The sequence below is a fragment of the Schistocerca americana genome, chromosome 1 (genome assembly GCF_021461395.2).
Source record: "Schistocerca americana isolate TAMUIC-IGC-003095 chromosome 1, iqSchAmer2.1, whole genome shotgun sequence".
Classification (NCBI taxonomy): domain Eukaryota; kingdom Metazoa; phylum Arthropoda; class Insecta; order Orthoptera; family Acrididae; genus Schistocerca; species Schistocerca americana.
The window spans coordinates 461251930-461276342 of NC_060119.1; the positions used below are offsets into that span (position 1 = coordinate 461251930).

General features: G+C 38.6%; 1 protein-coding gene across 2 annotated transcripts in view; it reads left to right on the forward strand.

Annotated features, from left to right (window-relative positions):
* Positions 1-22146, forward strand: part of LOC124603309 (protein-lysine N-methyltransferase EEF2KMT) — a 35025-nt gene extending 12879 nt beyond the window's left edge. For both annotated transcript variants that reach the window (XM_047136386.1, XM_047136387.1), the window contains 4 exons: positions 8355-8543; positions 14183-14549; positions 21530-21667; positions 21880-22146. In XM_047136386.1, coding sequence (XP_046992342.1) covers positions 8355-8543; positions 14183-14549; positions 21530-21667; positions 21880-21995 — 810 coding nt within the window. In that variant the 3' untranslated portion in view covers positions 21996-22146. The remainder of the gene's footprint in view (positions 1-8354; positions 8544-14182; positions 14550-21529; positions 21668-21879) is intronic.
* Positions 22147-24413: the final 2267 nt, after the last annotated feature.

The following is a 24413-nucleotide window of genomic DNA, read 5'->3' on the forward strand; positions in this document are numbered from 1 at the left end:
TGAACACATGTTTATTATAATCAATGTACAGACAAAACAAGACTGCCTCCTGGGTGAAGTGTGCTGCTGTTTTTAGACATTGAATCTTCCAGAATATGCAAACGTTAGAAAGTTTGAGAACCTTCTAGAAATGATAAATACTAAATAACAAATATTTGCTGGTGATCAGATTTGAACTGGAGAGCCTCAGCATGCTAACCAGCAATGTTAACTGCTAAACAACGAATGTTAACTGCAAAACAACCAATGTTAACTGGGAAACAACCAATGTTAACTGCTAAACAACCATGTATGCAGTGCAGCTCGTGGTATTGCTCCCTCTCCTGGACAAACAGCAGCATGCTATCTCATTGGAGCTACATCATTTTAGATGTAGGTCTTGTCAGTGGTCTTCATTATGGCAGCAGTGGAAGATCCTCACATTCAGGTAATGATGTCACATCCTGTTCACTTAGATGAGGATCAGAGGAAGCCTCTCTTGTGAAAGCTTTTCTGTCATTGATCTGGACTCCAGTTTTCTCGAATGAGAAGCTCCCACCATCGATCTGCACCTCAGGACTGCAGTAGGACTTCATATGGAAGGCATGGATGACGTCTATGTGCTTTTGTCTTCTTGACATTGGGTCATAATCCTCAACTTCATGTATTATGTCCAACAAGCAACAAAGAGTATGAAATTCCCTAAAGTAGTGGTTAGGTAACTTTTCTGATAGTTTCATAGCTGTGTCTCACTAGACTGTGCTTGGCATTCTAGTGCTCTCAGTCCTCCTCTTGCATATACAGGAAACATGGGCAAGGCAGCTGTCTTGCTGTTTTGGTCCTGCTGATGAGGCGTTTCACTTAGTCATTCTGAACATTGTGCAACTGAAATGATAACACTGTGACCATTGTTTGTTTGTGACCATGGGGCAGAAAGAATGGTGTGAAGCCTGTAGTGCTTGCTTCACTGTGCTATATGCGAATGTCGTGACAGGCATTATTGTATCCCAATCTCTCTGTCCGATATCAATTTATATTGAGAGCACATCTACCAACATCTCATTAAAGTGTTCTTTGAGGCCATTCATCTTTGGGTGCTCTCAGAACTGAAATTACCTATATACTAGTTTCAACTGAAGACCTTTTCCTCAATCAGAGATAATCACAGAGGGTGCTCAGTGGTTCACAATGATGTTGTCTATAAGGAATTTAAATTTCCAGAGTGTTGGCAGTCAGCACAGCTTTGGTAACATCTTAGCAGGGGAGGTAGTCGGTGCAGACTATTATCCATCCATCCTGTTTGTTGACTTCTGGAACCTCCCCAATAAGTTGATTACAGTCCAATGGAATGGTGCTGCTTAGGCAAAATTGGTATCAGATGTCCTGGAGCTAATTGCAGCACATTGTTCCATTACTGGACATTCGCCCCATTAGATCATAATTCCTCTTATACAGTGTCCTGATTAATAATTGGAATTCTCCTTTGGTCAGTTCCTCCTCCTCCTCCAGTGTTTCTACAGTTTTCAGCAGTGCTGGATCTCCCAACTGTTCAGCAGCAATATTATTTAATGCAGTGATTACTAAGACTTCATCAACACTACTTGTTCCCCCAAAGGATTCCTTGAAAGACAGTCAGCATTCTTTTGTTTGCAGTGGTTACCAAGCAGCTTATATGTTCTTCAAGTATCTTTTAAAAAATAAGTGTCATCCAGACAGCAAAGATATGTCATCCATTTAAGGTGTTGAAGCAGGTTGTCCATCATACACTCAGGGATGCCTGGAGTGTTACATAATCCAAACTGCATAACTTCGATCTCATAGAAACCACTATGTGTTATAAGGCTGTATTTTGCTGGTCTTTCTCTATTCGTCAGTAGACTGGCTCCATGCCCATAGTTGAGGAATGATGCTTTGCTCCACTCAAGTAATGAAGGAAGTTACCAGTGCGCAGAATTGGTAGACAGATTTTTTTTTTTTTTAGTAGTTGAGGCACAAATGCCATGTGCCATCCTCGTTATTCACAATGGCCACAGGAGAGTACCAAGGATACACTAAAATTTCAGTGGTCTCATCTTGAAGCAGCAGCTTCTTCACTTCCTCCTGTACTATGTGTTGTTCAGCCGGCAACACACTATATTAGCACAGGGTAATTGGCAGATGACATTGGGTTTTACTGTGGACCTGGTCTGTCTATCTCTACCTTAAATTTTAAAGCATTCAAAAATTGGCACAGAATGGCTAACACTCACTGATGTCATTCATAGATCGTTGTCTGTAATGTAGCAGAGCACAATTCTTTGTCCATGCGCTGAGCTGCCCATCCTGGATTGGTTCAGCTGTTCTGACATACATAAGTTTGGTGTTGATTGTGTCTGCTTGTGATAATTAGTAACCCAAAGAACTCCTTGACCATCTTTTATTTTGTGAGCTTATGTAGCTTTTTGCATTCAATGACAGCTTCACAGTTGCGCTAAGCATCTTGATTGATGACTAAATTCATCTTCTTGATGACAGTAGGATAACAATACTTCAATGGCAAACAAAGACCCAGAACAATCTTTGTTATGCGTGCTTGTTGGAATAATTTCATCAATCTGCAGCTTTGATCTTCCACAGTGTAAGACTGCTCTTCCACAGTCTGACTGCTCGTGATGCCTGCAGAAAGTCCCATCTGAGGATAACAATATGACTACATTCTGTTAAAATGACAAATTTAAGAGGCTGTTGTCTGTCATTGATAGCTGTTCTTGCAGTACACGTTTCTGTCAGCTGCATGAATTTTCCATTTGCAACCTTCAGTACAATTACTTCCATATGTGGTGACGATAAGCAAAAAAGAGGCCCCTGAGATAACTAGGGGATGGACAGCTTGGCCGTCGGTGATGATGTCCATGAGATTCTCTGACTTGTGGGTAACTATCATCCATAGAAGATTTTCATTTTTGGTGGACACACCTGTGTAAATGGTCACCTCATCTAGTTTTCCTTCACTAGTTTTCCTGAATTTGACAGCTAGGGGTGAGTGGCCGGTATCTCTACACTGCGACTGTCAATGGTTGCAGCCTTTTGAGGAGTGACCTTGTCCATGGTCCCACATATGCAGTTGACTGGCTTGAATTGGACTGTTGTGATGGTTGAGGTCTTGTAGTGTAACAGTAGTTGAACACTCATCTTATTTCTGTGCAGTAGTGTACAGTGTGTCCAGGGAAACATACCAGCATGTTGTCCTTCAGCCTCCAAATACCTGTTGTTCTGCAGAGCGCTATTCTTGACAGGGGAGTTGGTTGTACATGCGTTGGTTGGGTGCTGGGATTTTATTTGATGGCCGCAGCATAATTCTCAATTCTGTGAGTCGATTCTTCATGGCATGCTTGACTGGTGGCATAAATTGGTGCTAAAGATTGATACTCTCCTCCTTCAACAGTTTGTTACTGTCTGAGATATGGGGGCAATGTTCATGGCTGCTATGTCTCCAACGTTCATGGCTGCTGTGTCTTGTGTCTGTCCCAAAATTTCTGACTGCCACAAATTGCTGCATCTCTTCTTTTACTAACTGGCATATGAGATAGGCAAGATCATAGTGGTCTCCCATAACTGCCATAGGGATCACACTCTGGAGTTGTTTATACCTCTTTCATCTAATTCCTTTTTATGTTGAATTTCCTTGATGTACCAGCACCAGCTGTTGTTGCCATACGCTTTAACAGAGAGCTTGGTATGTGTTTTCTCATGACACCTTCCATGAAATATGAAATTTGTCAGCTCTGTCACATTCAGATTTACAATGGTCCTACCAAAACATTCTGTTCATAGAATCTGTTGGGAATTTATTCCAGATGTAGACCTCTGTCTGTTGATCTTGAATAATTGCTGGGTTATGCTCACCTAGTAAAAGTACGTATTTGCCAAACACATTTGTTGTATTTGGTGACTCAGACAAATCCGTTCAGCCATTTTACCAGGTCCTAGCCAGCATTTCCAGAAAATGCTGATGGATGCCTGAATTACTGCTGTTTTGGAATCCACTGGTCTCCTGACTACACAGACCTTGGAAATAATACACTGCTTGTATTCTGGTTCCTGTCTGTGTACCAAATGGTGTCACATTGTAACCACAATCAAGTCCAAGTCCGAAAGTGGGGTCATTAGTGAAGTACAACACTTAGCAATGAATATGGTTCATCACACTCAACAACATACAGACACATCAGAGCTGCCCCCTGGATGGGGGATGCTGATATTTTTATAAAACACCAAGTATTCCAACATATGCAAACATTATAAACATAAGACTTTTGACAATCTTGTAGAAATTATAAAGTAACATCTTTGCTGGTGATTGGATTTGAACTGGCATGCAAGCTGTCTTTCCTCATTTCTTAAGTTGCTTCTTTGAGTCAGAAAAAAAAGAAAGATTGGGTTTAACATCCTGTCAACATTGAGGTTATTACAGATGGAGCACAAGCTCGGATTGTATCAAGGATGGGGAAGGAAATTGGCCGTGACCTTACAGAGAAACCATCATGGCATTTGCGTAGAGCGATTTAGGGAAATCGCAGAAAATCTAAATATGGATGGCGGGATGCGGGGTTGAACTGTCGTCACCCCAAATGCGAGTCCACTGTGCTAAGCACTATGCCACCTCACTCAGTCTTTGAGTCAGGATCTGTGGAACATGATATATGAATGTACATTAACAGATACATATACTACAATAGAATCTTGATTAACTGTCACTTTCGGGATCAGGCTGCGGTGGTCAGAGTACTAAAAAGGTCGGATAGTCAGAGGAAAATAAAACAAGTCATTTACAGAGCTCAAAACAATGTAATAAATCAACATCACATTTCATTTTTGTGCTATTTTTTATTACAGAGATATGAGGCCATCTTTGGTTTTTTTAAATGGAACCTTACATTAAATTTTAGCGTAACATGGTGGGCTTAAAAAGACGGTTTCAAATATGTGTATATCATAATATTTAGGCGAATGGTTTTTGAGACACAGATATGGTCTTGTATCGTGTTCGTCCTTCGAAATGGAGTTGACCAATGCGATCTTTCCTGTTGTGTAGAGTACATGGTAAATGTCGTGAGTCCGTCCTTAGACAAACAGACCCATTTACCCGACAATAATAATACATACTGCGATATTTTGCATAAAAATTAACTGATGATGTCACACAAATATTATTGAATTATTTGACAACTGTGATACCAAAATAGTAGACAACATACAGTATTAAAATGCTACAAGATGTTAATACATTTTAAGTAACAGAAATACAAATGTAAATGAGGAGGCCCTTATTGGTCATAATTATTTTGTAGGTATTTGTTTTTATTTGAAAATATTTACTATTGATCACAATATGAAGCAAATACACACAAAGTTGCAAAATACATACTGTACATGATACAAAACTTTACTGAAGCATGTGCTCAAAATACTTCCCCTCTGCTGCATGCCCATTGTATTCGCCGTTTGAATGATTTGTGAATGGCTGTGAGGGCGTCATGTGAGATATCGGCGCAGGCTTCGATGATACGTTGCTTCATATTATCTAGTGTAGTTGGTATTTGAGCATACACTTTATGTATGATTGCTCCCCACAGAAAAAATCAAGAGGGGTCAAATCAGGAGACCGAGCTGGCCACTTCACGTCAACACGCTGTCCTATCCAACAATTCGGGAACTTTTTATTTAAGAGCTCTGTAGGCACACAAGAAGAGTGAGCAGGACAGCCGTCATGTTGGAACCCCATGCACTGACACGTAGTTAGTGGTACCTCTTCCAGCAAAAGGGGTAGAACATTTTGCAGGAACTGTGCATAGTTATTGCCATTTAGTATACGCGGAATGACGTACGGACCCACAATGACATTTCCGACGATGCCGCACCACACGTTAACACTCCACGGTTGCTGATGCTGTACCTGTCGAAGCCAATGAGGGTTCTATATTGACAAGTAATGCATATTACGCAAATTCACATTACCGTGGTTGGTGAAAGTCGCTTCATCAGTAAAAAGCACCTGTTGAAAAAAACGTCGGATCATCTTGTAGGCGCTGCAGAGCAAACCACCTAAATTCCTGGCGCTGTTCGAAATCCACACCAGGGAGTGCTTGATGTAATGAGAGGTGAAACCTATTCTGGTGCAATATGCGTAGAACACATCTCTGACTTATACCACATTCCGAGGCGATACGTCATGACAAAATAGTATGTTCGTTATGTGTCAATCTTAAGACGCCCTCTTTGTGTACCTCACCGGTTGCAGTTTTCTGCCTTGTCCTCTGTATGTCCCGATTCAAGTAGTTTCTTGAAAATACGTGCCAGAAGCTGGCGCATAGGATGCTCAAGGTCAGGATACAGCTGTCCACATCGCTTTATTGCTCTAATAGCATTTCTTCTGCTTTCACCATACACTAGAAGCATATCTAACTTTTCTTCATTGGTGTACATGTCTGCTCCAAGAAACTGTGACGGAAATGCGATGACCTATTACCCCAGCAGCACATTTATACCCTTCTCTCTGGCTACCTCGTGCGTCACCTTGCGGCGTTATTGAGAAGCAGGAAAACACCACCTTCCCTGTTAAGTTCCTCAGTGGTCAACAGGAAAGGTCACATTGGACAATGTCGCTTTGAAGGACGAACACAATACAAGAACATATCTGTGTCTGAAAAACTATTCATCTAAAAATTATGATATACACATATTTGAAACCGTCTTTTTAAGCCCATCATGTTACGCTAAAATTTAACATAGGGTTCCATTTAAAAAAACAAAGATGGACTCATATCTCTGTAACAAAAAATAGGACAAACATGAAATGTGATGCATTTAAGTAGCCCCTGTCCCTGCAATTCACTGTCCAAACTGCATCTTTGTATAGATCACGGTGGGGAGATACAAGGGGTATTATGACTTAGCTGCCTCGCCCTGTGTATTTCTAATAAAGAAAAAGGAAAAAAGAACATTTTAGATGCTGAATATAGATTTAGAAAAGTCTAAAATGTTTTCTGTTTCAGTTTCTAAAACCTTGACTTTGTGGCTGCATCACACTGCTTGCCCATGATATGCCCGTAGCTGTAGCAGTTGCTTGTTGTGTCACATATCTGATCTTTCATCTTCTTCCTTTTCTTCGTCATCCAGCTCCTCTTGCTCAGCACTATACTGTTGCAAAATGAGATCAATGAACTGATCATCTTCAAATTCTTCATTGGTAATAGCAGCAATGTCTCCTATACATCAACAGGTTGGAGAACATTCTGAAGAGTTTGCAAATCAATGACTTAATCTGCTGTATCTGACTCATTAGTTTATGGAAGTTCTTGCTCTTGGGTTAGGCTAGAACATACCTTCTTTCATGATTATTGTAGAGTGAGTTTCTCAAGTTCTTTCCAAGTGTGAGTAACGGTGTAAATTGCATCTTTTATGTTGATGCTCTTCATTGCTTCAAAAAGATTACAGCCCTCTTCTGTTTACTGTCACAAAGCATTGATGATGTACTTCCTCCTGTAAGGTCAGTTTAACCAGTCGATAACACCCTGGTCCATTGGTGGGATTATTGAAGTCACATGGTGAGGGGAGGAGGAGGCAAAGACATAGCTTTTGCTTCGCCTTCTCGAAGTTCAGACTCAGCAATACAATTGGACAGGATGGTAGGTTTTGGGATTTTGAGTATTTTTTTTAACAGTCAGAACAGATATGTCACAAACCATTCTTTAAAGAAATTACCGTTGATCCAAGTGTGTTTTTTAGCTTTGTAATTAACAGTAAGGGCTGACATGTTTAGTTTTTGAAGGTTCTTGACTCCTTAGATCTGCGGTTACAAACATCAATTTTTGGTTGCCATATGCTTTGCTGCATGTTACAGTAGTCAGCCTGTCCTTTGCTAGTGATGTGCCTGTGCTTCAAAAAGCTTAAAAAGATTCTTTGAGGCAAGGGTTTTGAGGAAGCATTTTATTGTTTAGCCCAGTCTCATCAACATTTTATACTGGGTCAGTTGGCAGTTCATTTTCTGACCTGTTTTTTTTTTTTTTTTAAAAAAAAAAGACTTCAACAAACTCTCTACCAGCACTATCATCAGCAAACAGGTATTCTCCTGAAATAGCAACTTGTCTAATGTCATGACAATTTTTCCACCATTGAAGCCAACTTTCACTTGCTTGTAATTCATGACAGGACTAAAAGCGATTGAAATCGCTGGCACACTGTTTGGCGCGGAGCACAGACAGATGGTCATATAATAAGAGTAGTCGGTTAATCAAAGGTCAGATAATTGATGTTCTACTGTATTCATTGATATTTGAACATGTACATACAAATTGCCCAATATATTGATCCCCAGTCTTTGGTTTGTTTTTCAGCTGGAAAGTGAAGGGATAGAAGTCTGTGATGAACTGTATGAAAATCTTTGTAATCTTTTGTCTTACGAAAAGGAACAGGACACTGTTTTTAAACATTACATATTGGATGATACTTCCAGTACCTGCATTAGTCTGAAAGAGAGCAGAAATATAATTTCTCAAGGAACAACTGGTCTGCACAGCTGGCAGGTGAATTTTTTTTTAAGTTTGAAAAATTGATCACTTTGGAGCCTTTTTTGAATAATTAATTGTTTGCTTCCACAATATTTTTGAAACAGTACCAAATATTTTCTGCTTGTAACCTTGAAGCAAAACAATGGTATACAGATTTCACATAGGTTGTTTGATTGCTATAAACTTTTAGAGTGTAATTCTTGTTTTCAGCATACTCTATCTCAAATATTATTTGTGTCAAATAGCCCACATTGTATTTTGAATTACTGTTATAGCATTGCCTGGTATGTATTCTATGAAAGCCACTATAAATTATTCCCTCTATCAGCTAGTCATACAGATTCTTGTGTACTATGGATTTTTATTGCTCAAACAGAATTTTTGTGGTTTTTCAAAATTTTCTTGACAGAAAACTATTTGAAGAGTTTTTGGAGAGCAGGCAGATCATCAGTTCCTAGACTAGTATTTTGGCTAGGAATTAATGACAATAGAACAATATCTTCAGAAAGAGTTAGAGAGTAACACTTGAATTTAATTATGCAATTTGCCCAGGAAATAATGGCAGTCTGGCTGCTCTCTTAAAAACTTATTTTCAGTCACAGAAGTGTCATAAATAGCACTAATATGTACAAAGTGAGACTGCACACACAAAATAACTGGAAATGCAAATGCACATACGTATTAGATGGACTTCTTTGAGATAGATGTCAGAAACAAAACGCAAGTCATAAAATGAACGAAGCCAAACTACATTCAGTCATCCCAGGTACTTTTATACAACTGTGCCTCATTTCAGGTGGAGGTGTATTTTTTCCTCTCTTCAAAGTTCATAAAACTTCCACTCAGCTCTGTATGTAATACCTTAGTCATTTAAGCTGTTGGATGATAACCTTTGAAAATGGCAGCACCAACAGTTACATCACCTGCCAAACACACTGTCATTTACATAGGTTTGGAAACTGGCTACCTTTTTCAGCTCCCCCAGAAAATTACAAAGATACTGCAAAACACATCTACATTATACCCACCATACTGCTGGTATCGTAAATGCAACTGCAAGCTATCCTGTGCTAGCCAATGTAACTTGCAATAAGTGTCATACATTTTGAATAATACAGAATCTATCACTTCACTGCTTACATAAAGTTCCAATTATGTGTATAAAGAACTTTCCGGATTACTACTATTGTATCTGAAATACCTTCTTAAAACATCAAGATAAAAAACTGAGCAGTCCTTCAAATTGATAGTAAAAATAAAAAAATATAAAACATTTCTCTATACTGCAAGTTGTCATTGTGCTTATGCTGTACCAAAAATGTTTGTTGTTTACATTTCACGATTGTGATTTCGACATTTTGTCATCATCAGGTGGTGAGGGACAATGATACTCATTTAACAACATGAAATATCATGTATGGCAACATGGTACTGAACATTATAAAATCAAAAACATATGGTGGAACAAATCCATCTACATTTTCAAACACCACATGAATACACACATTACCACAGGTTAAAAAGTGACAAGCATTTAACATAATCTTAAAAGCCTAAGTTCATGATATATACAAAAGCCACGTCTCATCTAACCAGCATGGTATTTCTTCCATCATAGACATATAAACCTAGTGCCATGTGACCAGCGTGGTGTTTCTTTCACTATGCCAGTTACATAGGACGTGTCTTATGCGTCTATTATGGACATATGTTTTTTATCATTATGTCAAGTGTTTGTAACTTTTTAACCTGTATCACTAGGTGTTCTCATGTGGCATTTCAAACAATGGACGGATTTGTACTATCATATATTTTTGATTCAGTAATGTTTGGTACCATGTTGCTGAACATTACAACTTCATGTTGTTAAGTGGATACCATTGCCTGACATCACTTGATGACAATATTTCAGTTTTGATATAAAACCGATAAAGATTTTTGGAACAGTGAAGTGACAGCTTTTGGTCCCAGTTCTTACCAAACATTTCTGTATGCCTATGTCTTGAACATGTCCCAGTTAATGAAGATGAAAGGTTACACACAGGTGGTGTCGACCTTATGTGTAGTAGAATCTACAGGCAGTATTTTGTAAGTGAGAGTGAAACAATATTTCATGTTTTTCTTTTTTGAAAGTTACACCACTATCTTGCCTATTCAGAACTTTTTCAACACAAATGGAAATGAGTACTAGATAAATTTAGCAGCTGTTTCTACTTTTGCTTTTAGAAAATGACTCACATTGCAAGCATCGCACTCAGTGTAATTTTGAGTTGACATTGCTATTTTGAAATTATTTTGAGAACAACTGTGTCATATTTGATATCTGTTGACCATCATCATTTGGTTTTGCATGTTATGACAACATCTGTGTTAGCAAAGTTCTCATGTGGTATCTGTTGAATTATGATTCATCTTCCAGGCATTAAAAGCAACATTGGTGTGAAAGGAACTTTTCTTCAATTTGTCCTCATTTATCATGCATCTTTGTTTTCTTGATAACTTCAAACTTTCTTTCTTATGATGCTACTGATGTACAGTTGCTGCAAATATTGTCTTAATGATAACATACTCAGGACCATAATTTCTTATTCAAGATCTTTTTTAATTTTCTGAATAGAAATATTGGTTTTTCATTCCAGTTTCCAAAAACTTTACTGTAGTAACCATTTGCAAGTCAACACTTGTGTGCCTCTGTAAAGCCATCTAGAGTTGTCCGAGACATAAGAAAATTGTTGTTCGTTCCTTCATTCTGCTAATGAGAGGTGTGCCCATACAATTGTGACAGCATTTTGAGCACTCTGATCTACTTAAAGGTATAGAATTCTTTCTGCACACTCTCCCTACCTTACCATATCCAGAAACAATTTTCACTCTGTAGTGGAGTGTCCAATGATTTGAAACTTCGTGGCAGATTATAACTAATTCTTAGGCAAAGGTCTCAAACCTGGGACCTACGCCTTTTGCAGCCAATTTTTCTATCAACTAAAAGGCTACACAAGCATGACTCACTAACCACGCTCACAGCTTTAATACTGTCAGTTATCGTCCAAACTCACAGATGTTCTCCTGCATACCTTGTGGGACTAGCACTCTTGGAAGAAAGGGTATCATGGGGAAATGTCTTAACCAAAGTCTAGGGGATTGTTATCAGAATGTATGTTCAGTCTGCAGCAGACAGTACAGTTTATTGTACATGGCTCATTGTATAATTTCACACTTATGAGCTCAGTGTGATTATTATTATTATTATTATTTTTTTTTATTTTTTATTTTTTATTTTTTGTTACAATCGTATTGACCAACTACGATCACATCAACTACTTCAGTTCCTCTTCTTCCTTTGTTGTTTGTTCCTACTTTTCCACTATTCCCTCATTTTCTCCCCACAAAGTCTCTTCCTTTCTTCTGTCCATGTTGTTCCCGATTTTTTTTTTTTTTTTTTTTCTTCTGCTTTGAAAGCCTTCCAAATTTAGTATTTTATTTTTAAAATGGTTTCTTTCTGCTGTTTCTGATTTTTTGGTGTTGTTTCTTTCTAGCTCTTTCCTTACTTCTGTAATCCATGCTATTGTCGATTTCTTCATCCAGAAATATAGGAGTATTTGTTTTATTATCTTTTTCCATCCATTCAGTAGAGGTGTCCGAAAAAGGTTAATCTTCGTTTGGCCATTTCTTCAGATATTTTTGTAGATCTCCTCATTACTTCTTATTTTCCAACCATTTGCAGTTTTTATTGTGCCCATTATTTTTCTAATGATCCTTCTTTCCAGTACCTCTAGTTTATCCATCTTATAGTTCATCATTAGGCATTCAGATCCATATAAACATTCTGGTCGTACCAATGTGGTCTAGTGTTTTAGTTTTGTTGTTCTAGATATACATTTCTTGTTGTAAATATTTTTGTTCAGACCATTTGCCCTTTCCCTTTTGTTAATTCTTACATCTATTTCAGATTTTTCTAGTCTATTCTGTTGTGTAGTTTCTCCAAGATATTGAAATTTATTTACCCACTCTATTTTCCGTATTTGTGTTTCTATGAATTTTGGCACATTTTTTATATTTGTCATGAATTTTGTTTTTTCAGCTGAAATTTTGAGACCAGTTATGTTCGCTATTTTTTCCAGAAGGTTTATTTGAATAACTGCTTCTGTCAGGTTTTCTGAAAGTATTGCAAAATCATCCGCAGAAGCCAAGCAGTTTACCTTGATTCCATTTGTTTTCCTCCAGATTCTTACAATTTTTTCTAGAACACAGTTAAACAGTAAAGGTGATAAACCATCACCTTGTCTAACACCAGTTTTTATTTCAAATGGTTGAGATACTTCTCCCATAAATTTGACTTTAGATATTGTACCTGTTAGCGTTTCACGAATTATATTTGCTAATTTTGATTTAGCACCAAATTCTCTAATGACCTTATCTATTGTTTCTCTGTCTATACAATCAAATGCTTTCTTGAGATCAATAAATTACACTATTATTGGGCTGCTGGTTAACATTCTATGGTGAATTATTGACTTTTAAGTTAAAAGTTTGTTCTGCACAGGATCTTCCATTTTGAAAACCACCCTGATATTCTCCCAGTTGTTTGTCTAAAGTATCTACCACTCTGTTCAGGAGAATTTTTTATAATATTTTGTATGCCACTGGCAGAAGTGACACTCCTCTGTAATTATTGACATTTTGTTTGTCTCCCTTTTTATGTTTTTCATTCAACTGGAATCTTTTTGGTTTTCCAAATGTTCTCAAAAAGCAGCTGTAGATCCTTTATGATTTTTGGTTCTAACCACTTCAAATAATTCTGCTGTAAAGGAGTCTTCACCACTTGCTTTGCCGGCCGCTGTGGCCGAGCAGTTCTAGGTGCTTCAGTCCGGAACGGCGCTGCTGCTACGGTCACAGTTTCGAATCCTGCCTCAGGCATGGATGTGTGTGATGTCCTTAGGTTAGTCAGGTTTAAGTAGTTCTAAGTCTAGGGGACTGATAACTTCAGATGTTAAGTCCTATAGTGCTTAGAGCCATTTGAACCATTTTTGAACCACTTGCTTTATTGTTTTTGAGTGTTTTGATGGCTTCAAGAATTTCTAAGTCTGTAGGTGGGAAATCTTCCTCTAGATTTTGAGGTACTGGAAATTCTAATTTATCTGTTGGAACTGGACAGTTTAACAGCTTCTAAAAATTTTGCTAAAATTTCACAATTTTCTTTGTTATTTAATCACATTTTGCCAGTTTAATCTTTGAAACAAATCCTTGGTGCCTGATATACATTAAGCATGTTTGGTAAAAATTTCTAGTATTATTTTTGGTGAAATTTTAATATTAAGCAAACTTCTAAGAACTCTATAGCATACAATACCATATCAACGGCAATTAATGGCAGGAAATATTGTGCAGAACTTTAATATCCTTGCTTCATATCTCAATATTAAAAAGAATTTGAGAAAAAGACATAGATAGTATGAAAAAAAAAAAACTGTTTAATGTTACCATCTCCAGTTTCCGCTGTTGGTAAAGATGTATAAAGTACTTATTCATTCTGATTATTCACCTTTGGGTGACTGTTGTTAAATATCATGATTAAATGTTTACAATGGTCTGAACTGTATTAGTGTTCAAAATCACAATATTGCCCCATTAATTCATTTTACCTTGTATAAAAGGCTGCACAAGCTCTCGCAGATTGGTGTGTCAGTCATTCAGAAGAACTACGTGATAAAGAAGTACTGGAACTTGGAAGTGGAGTGGGCCTCACTGGAATAACAACAGTTTTGTGTTGCGAGCTGCGGAGTTACAGTTTTTCTGACTGCCATGCAGCTGTTCTGAGCACTTTGTGTGAAAATGTTTTGCTGAATTTAAGTACACCAAATGAAAAAGACTGCCACAGGTTTGTGGGTAATGTCACAAAAACAACGGATAATACATTGCTCAGAATTAAGCATAAAAATACTGATGTTGCGGTTATGAATCTCCCATGGGCAGATGTCACTAAAAATACAGTACCAGAAGTGGATTTTGTGCTGGCAGCAGGTGTGTATAGTGCACTTTTGTATAAATATATTTGCTGGGTTCCATTTTTGGCCGCATTTTATATAATTATAACATAGTTAGCTACACAACAAAATACTTGTAAGAATTTTAGTGTTCAAACGAATAATTTGCAAGTTATCAACTTGCTAACATATGAGGAATCCTTTGCTGAACAAAAATATAGTCATTGCATATGTGTACTACAGGGTGTACTTAAAGTCCAGGAACACTTTCAATTATTTATTACCCAAGAACTAAATTGTACAGATGTCATACATATCGCATTTTGAAGAGAAACTCTGAAAGTTTTTGTACAAACATTCAACCCTGTGTGACCCAGCAGACATCAATATGGTAATCGAATTCTTGCCATACCTGTCCCAGCATGGCATCATCGACTGTGGCAATCGCTTCCCGTATTCTCTCCCGGAGCTCTGCTACTTCACATGGTAGAGGCAGTACATAAACCAGATCTTTAATGTGTCCCCACAGAAAAAAAGTCACATGGAGTGAGATCTGGTGATTGGGGAGGCCACTTCCAACTCCAACACACAGAAAGCTCACTCCACACATGAATTCGCCATGTTTGCGACTAGTGCAGACTATTGGCAAATTACCAAACTAAGCTGTGGCGGTATATATGAAAAAACTGACATATGTATGATGTCTGTACAATGTTTGGTTCTTGTGCAATAAATAATTGAAAGTGTACCCAGACTTTATGTACACCCTGTATAATTGTTATTCAAAAATATGTGCCAAAGTGCTTCTTATGCTAACAATAAACGTAACTATCACTTGAGGCTTTAGAAAAAGTCCCACTTCAGGTTGCACACAGTGTGACATGGAAATTGTTTCACACGGTGCATTGCAAAGAGATGAGAGACGAGTGGGAAAATGCCCAGAAAGGGAAAAGATGAATGACCAGAAAAGATTATGGAAAAAAGGTAAAGAAACCAAGCATAAACCTTATGAGGTTACATGATTGACGGAGCAACTAGGAAGTATTTATTTTCCCTTGTGCCTCTCTTCCATTCTGCAACCAAGTACATTCCAATCTTTGTTGCCCTTGTGTTATTCCAAATTCCTTCGACATGTCCATAAATTTCCTGTCTTAACATTTTCTTCTCTTGTATCCCATCTCTCTGCAGAAACAAACTGGCCAGTGCTTACCTTCAGGAAGCAAAATTTCAGTATAAGTGAATTTAACTTCTGATACAGCACACAGTATACTATCAGCTTGCAGTTCACATGTCTCATGACATAGCTTCTGTGACAACCGGAAACGAGACTGGAGAAGAACTTTATCCATAAGCTCAGATAGTATTTAGCTCATGAATTTGTTTTCAGTTGAACATCTTCACACAACTTGGACAGTCCATGCCAGGGAGTGTACCTGACAATTACAGATGCTTTTCAGCTAATTTTGTAACTCATGCAGCACAGCTCTACCATAAAACCTTTGAGTCTCAGAGAAATTTTGGTTAGTCTGTTAGTTTACTGTGTCACAGTTCATATTCATGATAAATATTATGATGCTGATTGTGTTATTTGAACAACAATTGCTGCAAATATAAGTAGACCTAAATATTCATCGACATAGTTGAGAGATCTTGCTCTTTCCACTATTTCTTCTTGGTACATGACAATCAGATGCGTGAGCATTTTCAACAGTACACAATTGTTTCAAAATGTATAGCAAATCTTGTTAGTAACTTTCATAAAATACAATTTATTACTTTTTGTTTATGCTTCGTTGCTTAGCATGACGGTACTTGGTCTTACCTGCAAAAATGGTTGATTGTGTCTTTGATTTAAGTTATTGGATAGTTCTTTCATACAGAACAACAAAAGCAAAGGAATCAATCCCTGTGAAGGGCTCCTTATATCTTTCTGTCATATAAATGATATAACAACTGTCTGTGAATCAGATGTGAACACCTTAGTTTTAAAAATATGGACCAAAATGGCTGGAGTCTAGTGTTTGACAGGTAGAGCAGATGAAAAGATCAAAGGGGACATGGAGGGTGAAGGGAATAGGGGGGACACAAGACCTAGTTAGCAAACGGGGAGATGATTATTGCAACAGAGGAAGCTCACATTGGTGCATGACACAAGACTGCTTACAGCTCAAGCTGTGCTGGCATGCTTAAACACAAAGCGTGTTTGACAGTTGCCCTGACACTATATTCTCCAGATCTGTCATCCATTGAAAACATCTGGTCATAGGGTGTTTTAAGACTGGAATGCCATCACTTGCCAGCAGATAAGATTGATGAACTCTGGCTTAGAACTGAAAGCATGGAATAATGTACTGGCATCTGTCATCCAAGCTCAGTTCCACTCAAGGCTCATTTAGGTGCCACTGTTGCTGTCACAGGGGGCAGCTACTCTACGACACCCCCCAAAACAAACATTTTTCATATTAAGTGCATCATGCTGCCATCTACTGCCAGGTATGAGTGACCTCAGTAGTCATTAGACATCGTGAGAAAGCAGAATGGGCGCTCTGCGGAACTTATGAACTTCAAACGTGGTCAGTGATTGGCTGTCACTTGTCATATATCTGTACGCGAGATTTCCTCATTCCTAAACATCCCTAGGTCCACTGTTTCTGATGTGATAGAGAAGTGGAAACATGAAGGGACACGTACAGCACAAAAGCGTACAGGGCGACTTCATCTGTTGATTGACAGAGATCGCCTGGAGTTGAAGAGGGTCGTAATGTCCAGACCGTCACACAGGAATTCCAAACTGCATCAGGACTCTCTGCAAGTACTATGACAGTTAGGTGGGAGGTGAGAAAATTTGGATTTCGTGGTTGAGGCTACTCATAAGCCACACATCATGTCAGTAAGTGCCAAACGACGCCTCGCTTGGTGTAAGGAGCGTAAACATTGAATGAATAGTGGAAAAACATAGTGTGGAGCGACAAATCACAGTATACAATGTGGAAATTCAAAGGAAGGGTGTGGGTATGGGTATGGCGAATGCCCAGTGAACGTCATCTGCCAGCGTGTGTAGTGCCAACGGTAAAATTTGGAGGCGGTAGTATTACAGCGCTGTCGTGTTTTTCATGGGGGGTCTTGCATCCCTTGTTTTGCATGGCACTATCACAGCATAGGCCTACGTAGATGTTTAAAGCACCTTCTTGCTTCTCACTGTTGAAGACTAATTCAGGGGTGGCGATTGCATCTTTCAACACAATCGAGCAACTGTTCATAATGCATAGCCTGTGGCAGAGTTGTTACATGACAATAACATCCCTGTAATGGGCTCTGAATCCTATAGAACACCTTTGGGATATTTTAGAATGCCGACTTCATGCCAGGCCTCACCGTCTGACATCAATACCTCTCCTCAGTGCAGCACTCCATGTAGAATGGGCTGCCATTCCCCAAGAAACGTTCCAGCACCTGATTGAATGTATGCCTGCAAGAGTGGAAGCTGTCAACAAGGCTAAGGGTGGGTCAACACAAACTGAATTCCAATATTACCAATGGAGGGTGCCATGAACTTGTAAGTTGTTTTTTTGCCAGGTGTCTGGATACTTTTGATCACTTAGTGTATATATACTTCATTTCATGCTGTATATACCCCCAAATCACCCATAAATACAGGGTATTCCAGGAGGAATGCTCAGTACTCAGGGATATGTCAGGAATGATTATTTGAAACAAAAATATCGTATCGACATATGTTATTCACCATAAAGACCACACATTAAGTTGCAGACAGGTTGATGAAAAGACTGTTACAGATTAGTTTTCAGCCAAAGCCTTCATCAGAAAAGAGAAGCATGCACACACATCCATACAAGCACACATGGTCACTACCTCCGGTCACTCCAGCCAGACTGTGACAGAAAATCATTGAATATGAGCAACAATCTGGAGTGGAATGGGGAAGTGGGGAGGGATAGCAGTGTACAGTTGAAGGAAGAGGAATTGGTACTGCCTGGTGGAGAAGGAGAGGGGGAGGGAAGAATGGAAAGTGGAAAGAGAGAAGCAGAGAAATGGAAAAGACCAGTGGATGCAGTGGCAAAGAGCAGAGCACAGTGAGGGTGAGTGGTGAATTGAGAGGTGGTGGTGACAGGACAGAGGGGCAGAAACAGTTGGGTGAAAGATGTGAGGGCAGTAGGTTACAGTTGGTTGAGGCTGGGATGATTTTGGGAGTGGAGAATGTGGTGTGAAGGTAACTCCTGTCTGCACAGTTCAGAAACATTGGTGGTAGAGGGGATGATCAACATGGCCCACATCAGGAAGCAGCCATTGAAATCAAGTATGTAATAGACAGCTCCAAGTTGTGCCACAGGGTGGTCTTGCCGTTCATCATTGTGGACAGCTTGCTTGTAGTCATGTCAATATAAAAAGGTGAATAATGAATGCGGCAATGCCGGTACATAACATGACTGCTTGCACTGGTGGCCTCTGGATTGGGCAAGTCTTACACCTTGGTCTTCCACAGGGGTATGATACCCGTGGCAAGGAATTGGAATTGGCATAGGGATGGACTAGGATATTGTGGAGGATGTGTGGATGACAGAACATCACTTTAGGAAATTGGGAAGGCTCTTGGGTAGGATGGCCCTAATTGTGCACTGCTTACTGCCAGAGCAACCACCAGTCTTTTGTCCTTCTCTGCTCGTCTCCTTTCCATGCCCCATTTTTTTCCCCCTCACACAACCTCCCAACACTGTGCCTGTCAGTCCTGTCCTGCCACCTCTAATTCCTGCAAGCTCGCTAGGCAGTGGTGATTAATCTTCCCCCACCCATACCCATCTATTCCTCCAACATCACTGTCCTACTCCGAATTCCTACTTCCGTTCAATACATTTCTGTTGCAGTCTGGCTGGAGTGACGAGAGGTAGTGGTTTTGTGTGTGTGTGTGTGTGTGTGTGTGTGTGTGTGTGTGTGTGAGAGAGAGAGAGAGAGAGAGAGAGAGAGAGAGAGAGAGAGAGAGGTGTGTGCTTGCTTGTGTGAATGTGTGTGTTCTTCTCTTTTCTGACAAAGGTTTTGGGCAAAAGCTAATGTGTAACACCCTTTTCCTCACGCCTGTCTACAACTCAATGTGTGATCTTTATGGTGAGTAGCAACCTGTCCTTTTTATAATATTGTTGATACTCCAACTTGGACTTTCCGTTGTTTGATACGGACATATGCCCAGTTCCAAATGTTTCCAAGGTCGAACACTTTTAATGAGCTTGGTTATTTTCTGTGTTATTCGAAACACTGTCAGATTTGCACATGTACGACAGTTAATAAACATTACAACATGCATTTTACAAAATATCTATTGAAAAATACATATTTATAACGCATTCATTCTAAGTATGCATGTATTCTTTGACAGCAGCAGGAGCACTATCTTCACCGAAGCCTTAAATATGCACCATATCTGCAGTTCTTCATTATTATAGCTGTGTGGCTTTATGGCTATCTGCTGTCTGGCTTCCTGCCAGAAATACTGCATGTAAAATTAAAGCCTCATAATGTCCACAAATTAATATAACCAGTTGTGCATCATGCTACATCCATGAGAGGTAGTTGACATTTGTTCATAGGAGTCCCCTTCCCTGAAGAAGATGGGAAGCTTTTGCAGCTCTTATAAAGGTACTGCTTCCTCTGGAATAGAATAAACTGCACCCAGCTCTTTTCAAAATCTTTCAACAGTATTTAATAGTACTTTTTTTCCTGTGGTGTAGGGTTCAGGTACTTACTGAAAGGACAAACAGATATATATATGAATACTTAAATCATGTTTGCCATCTTTGAGCACAGTAAAAAAATGCTGATTTTTCTCCTACTGCTCTAGGCATCATCCCAGAAAAAGACTATTATGTGAGCTGAGGCGTCACTTTGAACTGCAAAATTTCTCCCCCACAAAATGAACAGAAAATAGCTGCTAAATGTCCTCTGTGAGAATAACTTGGGTTTCCTTGTCAATGTGAAAAATGTGTTCATTTTATCCACAACTCTCTCTATTGACTGTTGGTAATTACTGAGAATTAAGTCATAAAAGTCTGTAGAGTTTCATTAACTTTGTACGTGAGACTGTGCTAACAGTGTTATCTATGTGAACCTGACTACCTGTTTATAACATATGAGTATCGCTGCAATTTCATTTTTATTAATCAGGGAATGCCCAGTGTAAGTCTTTACATTATACCATCATACTGTAAGCTACTTTTCATGTATTATGATGCTAAGGAGGGAATAGTAATGTATAATGGAACAGATGGCCACCACATTGTGCCGGACTAAACCCAATAGAGGCCTGAGACTGTGAAACTAAACGAGGCCCATGGTCTGCTTAGAAATTGATGCATTTGTAGAATACATTTCTAAAAAAAATGAATAATATAGATGTAATGGCCATGAAAAAAAAATCAAGTATTTATAATTGCATGACTCTACTCTCTAGCAATTGTAACACACATACATAAAAATATAGGTGAGAAACTTAGAATATGAATCAGCATTTAGCACAGCAACCATCAGGTAGAGTGCAAAGAAATAATAAAGGATATAATAATGAAATTAGCTTTTATTTTATACATCTGGGGATAAGGCTTGTGCAATTAAAATATCAGTTAGCTTTGTAACATCAGCATGAGGTGGTAGTTCTTGAGGGTCTCAAGATTTGGAGGCTCCCCAGGACCAGAGGCACAGGGCAGGACACCACCTCCACCCCTCTCTTATTCTGCCACTGCATCACATATAGATAAATGTAGAAATCCAGTAAAGACATATTTAGAGGGTACCAAATATCTGCTCTAAGCAGATTTCCTATTGTCTTTGAGATATTCAGCACTTTTACTGTGTGTCTACTTTTTGGATTCCTTCCCGTGTGTGTTTCTTAATGGTATTTCAGTTCATTCTCAAAAGTGAGTAATGAGTAGAATTATTGTAGTCAGTCATTTTTGTTTGCTGTAGTATGCTTTTTCTCTGTGATTTTAATTCCCATGTTGTTTGCTGCAGATGTTGTGTATGACACAAGCACATTTACTGAGCTTTGTCAAGCATTAAAGAATCTTTTACACTATCAAAAAACAGTAGCCATTATTGCATGTACTGTACGAGATCAAAATACACTACAGCAGTTTCTGCACACACTTGGTAAGACCATTTTTACCTTAAATTTTTCCTAATTACACAGTTGCAATTATATAGTTCTGTTTAGTTTTTTTAATTACTTATGTACTACTAAATATGTTAATTCTTTGTGGTACTTTCACAGGTTCATTTCTTGTTGAACTTACTATAGAATTCGAATAATCCATTAATGTACATTTTAATAACTCTTTAATCTATATTTGTCTTTATTACAGCACAGTATGAGATCAAAATAGTACAGATCGATGTTCCTTCTAGTAGACCTACCCACTTTTTGCTGCCTCAAGATGTGTTGGTGAATATCTACAGACTCCAAAGCTCAGGCCAGTAGACACATAATTGGGCACAGGGAATAGTTTCATGGAAGACTCAAGACATCAAAAGCTGTGATGCAGGCTGCAACACTTACCTGTATTCAAACTGTGTTCATGTGGGTTACGATGATAACAAATATTAAAATGTGTTTCATACGGACTGTGAAAGTACTGCATGTTATTTTTTTGCACACTGCAGTAACCTAGATAATTGTTCGTATTTCATATAAATGAATCAAGGGCCACACTTAAAAATACATCTAACACTCGACTGTTACTAGCCGTGCTGGTATGGGAAGCACATCTTGTACAGCAAGTTAGGCAATTTTATATACTTATTTGTGTATTACAATATACGAAACTGAAAGGAAGGTTTTGCTTCACTAAAAACTGTAATGACCTTCATTCGAACTGAAGGTTTTGGGTTCAGATCAATTAATAATAAAACGCATTACAAATATTCCTCTTGACGTGTGGTGATGGTGTTCTTGGTCAAATTTCCTGTGTTTACGACGTTATTTTATTTACAAAATAACGGTACGGAAGATTCCCAAGAGAACTTACTTAATACTCAACAGTTTACTGTGGAGATTTACTAAACAATTTGAATATGGAACTGTCAGTTTCTCACTCCTTATAAGTAAACTGCCAAACCTTTCTTCGCACTTATTCAACGCAACTCAGCCTTGCGAGAATACGTGTCAACAAGGAATTTCCTCACCGTGAGTCACGTACTGTCAGGACCGACTGTTGGCAGCATTGCTCTAGTTCGTATCGTGTGTTTAGCAGACGTTTGTTTACTTTGTACTCGTGGTTAACGCGACATACGGCGTTTTCGTTTCATCGTACGATCGGCGTAAAATATTGTGTCGGAGATTTCAGCAATCTCGACAGTCAGCAAAATCGAAGAAGAGAGGTAATGATGCTCTGTTATTTAAAATTATACTCATATGCTTCGATTTACCTGAAGCATATGCCTCATGCTACATCATCAAATTGTTCTAATAATTCGAGTTCTCTGAAGGACGATTTTCTGTAACATGTACAAGACCAGCCGTCTTAGCGCCTTTCTAATCCAGTTTCGCAGTGCTAGTCGTGATTCAGTTTTAGGTTTCTGTCATATATCCGTACTTGTTTGTTGACGTTCAGCTAAAGTAGCATTGATCACTGAGTAATTATGGCTTCTTCTTGTTTAGGTGTATGTTTTACTACTTTTATCGGATTAGCAAAATCGTTGTTTGATTCTGCAGTGTTTAATATGAAGCACTTTCTCAATGAAAGGCGCTTGAATATTTTGACAACCACGTGGTTTAACTAGCGAAGCGTCGTTGAAGAACCTAGAACATTTATTCACAAAGAAAAAAAAATCTCAGGCCAAATAAATTACAGCAGACCTAATAAAGTACGTATGAGTTCCTTACTTGTCATAGTACAATGAGATGGAAATACGGTGCTCCTGCAGAGGACTGAGGTGGCGAGATGTTAAGCTAGTACAGCTTTTGTTTTTTCCCCCTCCCAGATTTCAGACGTCACAGTATTTGTAGCAAGCGCATTTGCGTATTTGCTACAAGTTTCTTCTGTGTTTCTGTGCTCCCAACAAATATAAGCAATACGAAACGTTCCACAACGTAAAGTTTTTCGTAATTATTGCATTAAACTGCAGTTGTCGGCATTACATGAAGCATTTCCGGCAGGCAACACTATTTAAAAACGTTCGTGGTTGCCTTAAATTGTTTCAGGTGAATGCCGGGATGCACCCTTAACCAGGCCAATGCTAGTTCCATCCTCCATGCTTTAAAAATCGGAACTATTCCTTCGTCTCAATGACTTCCATGTTGACGAGATGTAAAACTCCAGTTTTTCGTTAAAAAATTTGTATCGTTAATTTGTATTTTTAGAGTAAGAAAACACGTCAAAAAGAGGAAAAAATACCAGGGTAACGATATATTTGTTTGAAATCGAATGGTTGCTGTTAGCTTGTTCCCGAGAACTGGTGCTACTTTCTGATACGTGAAGGCGTCACCGCAAGGTACAAATTGAAAATAAAAAGTAGTACTTGTGCGTTCAATTAAAGCGGTAGTTGTATCTGTCACATTATTGAGCTGTTTGTTCCGTACTTCTGTTTCGGCAGAGAAACAAATATGATTTAGTTTATGCTCATGTGTAACTTTTACATTTATTTTTTATTATTGAGCGTATGGCTAATACAGACATATCATGAAATTAAATTACTTATACATATGTACATATTGACACACAAGAAACTTAAGTTTGTCTTTATAACTGAATATCCAGTCCTTCAATCCAGCGCACTGCATCTGGAGTTGCTAGCAGGAAGTCCTCTTTGGCGCCGTGATAGGCTCGAATCCTGCATTCACTGACAATGTGGTGAACAGTCTGGTATGGAGCCCCGCAGTCACAAGCTGGATCAGGCA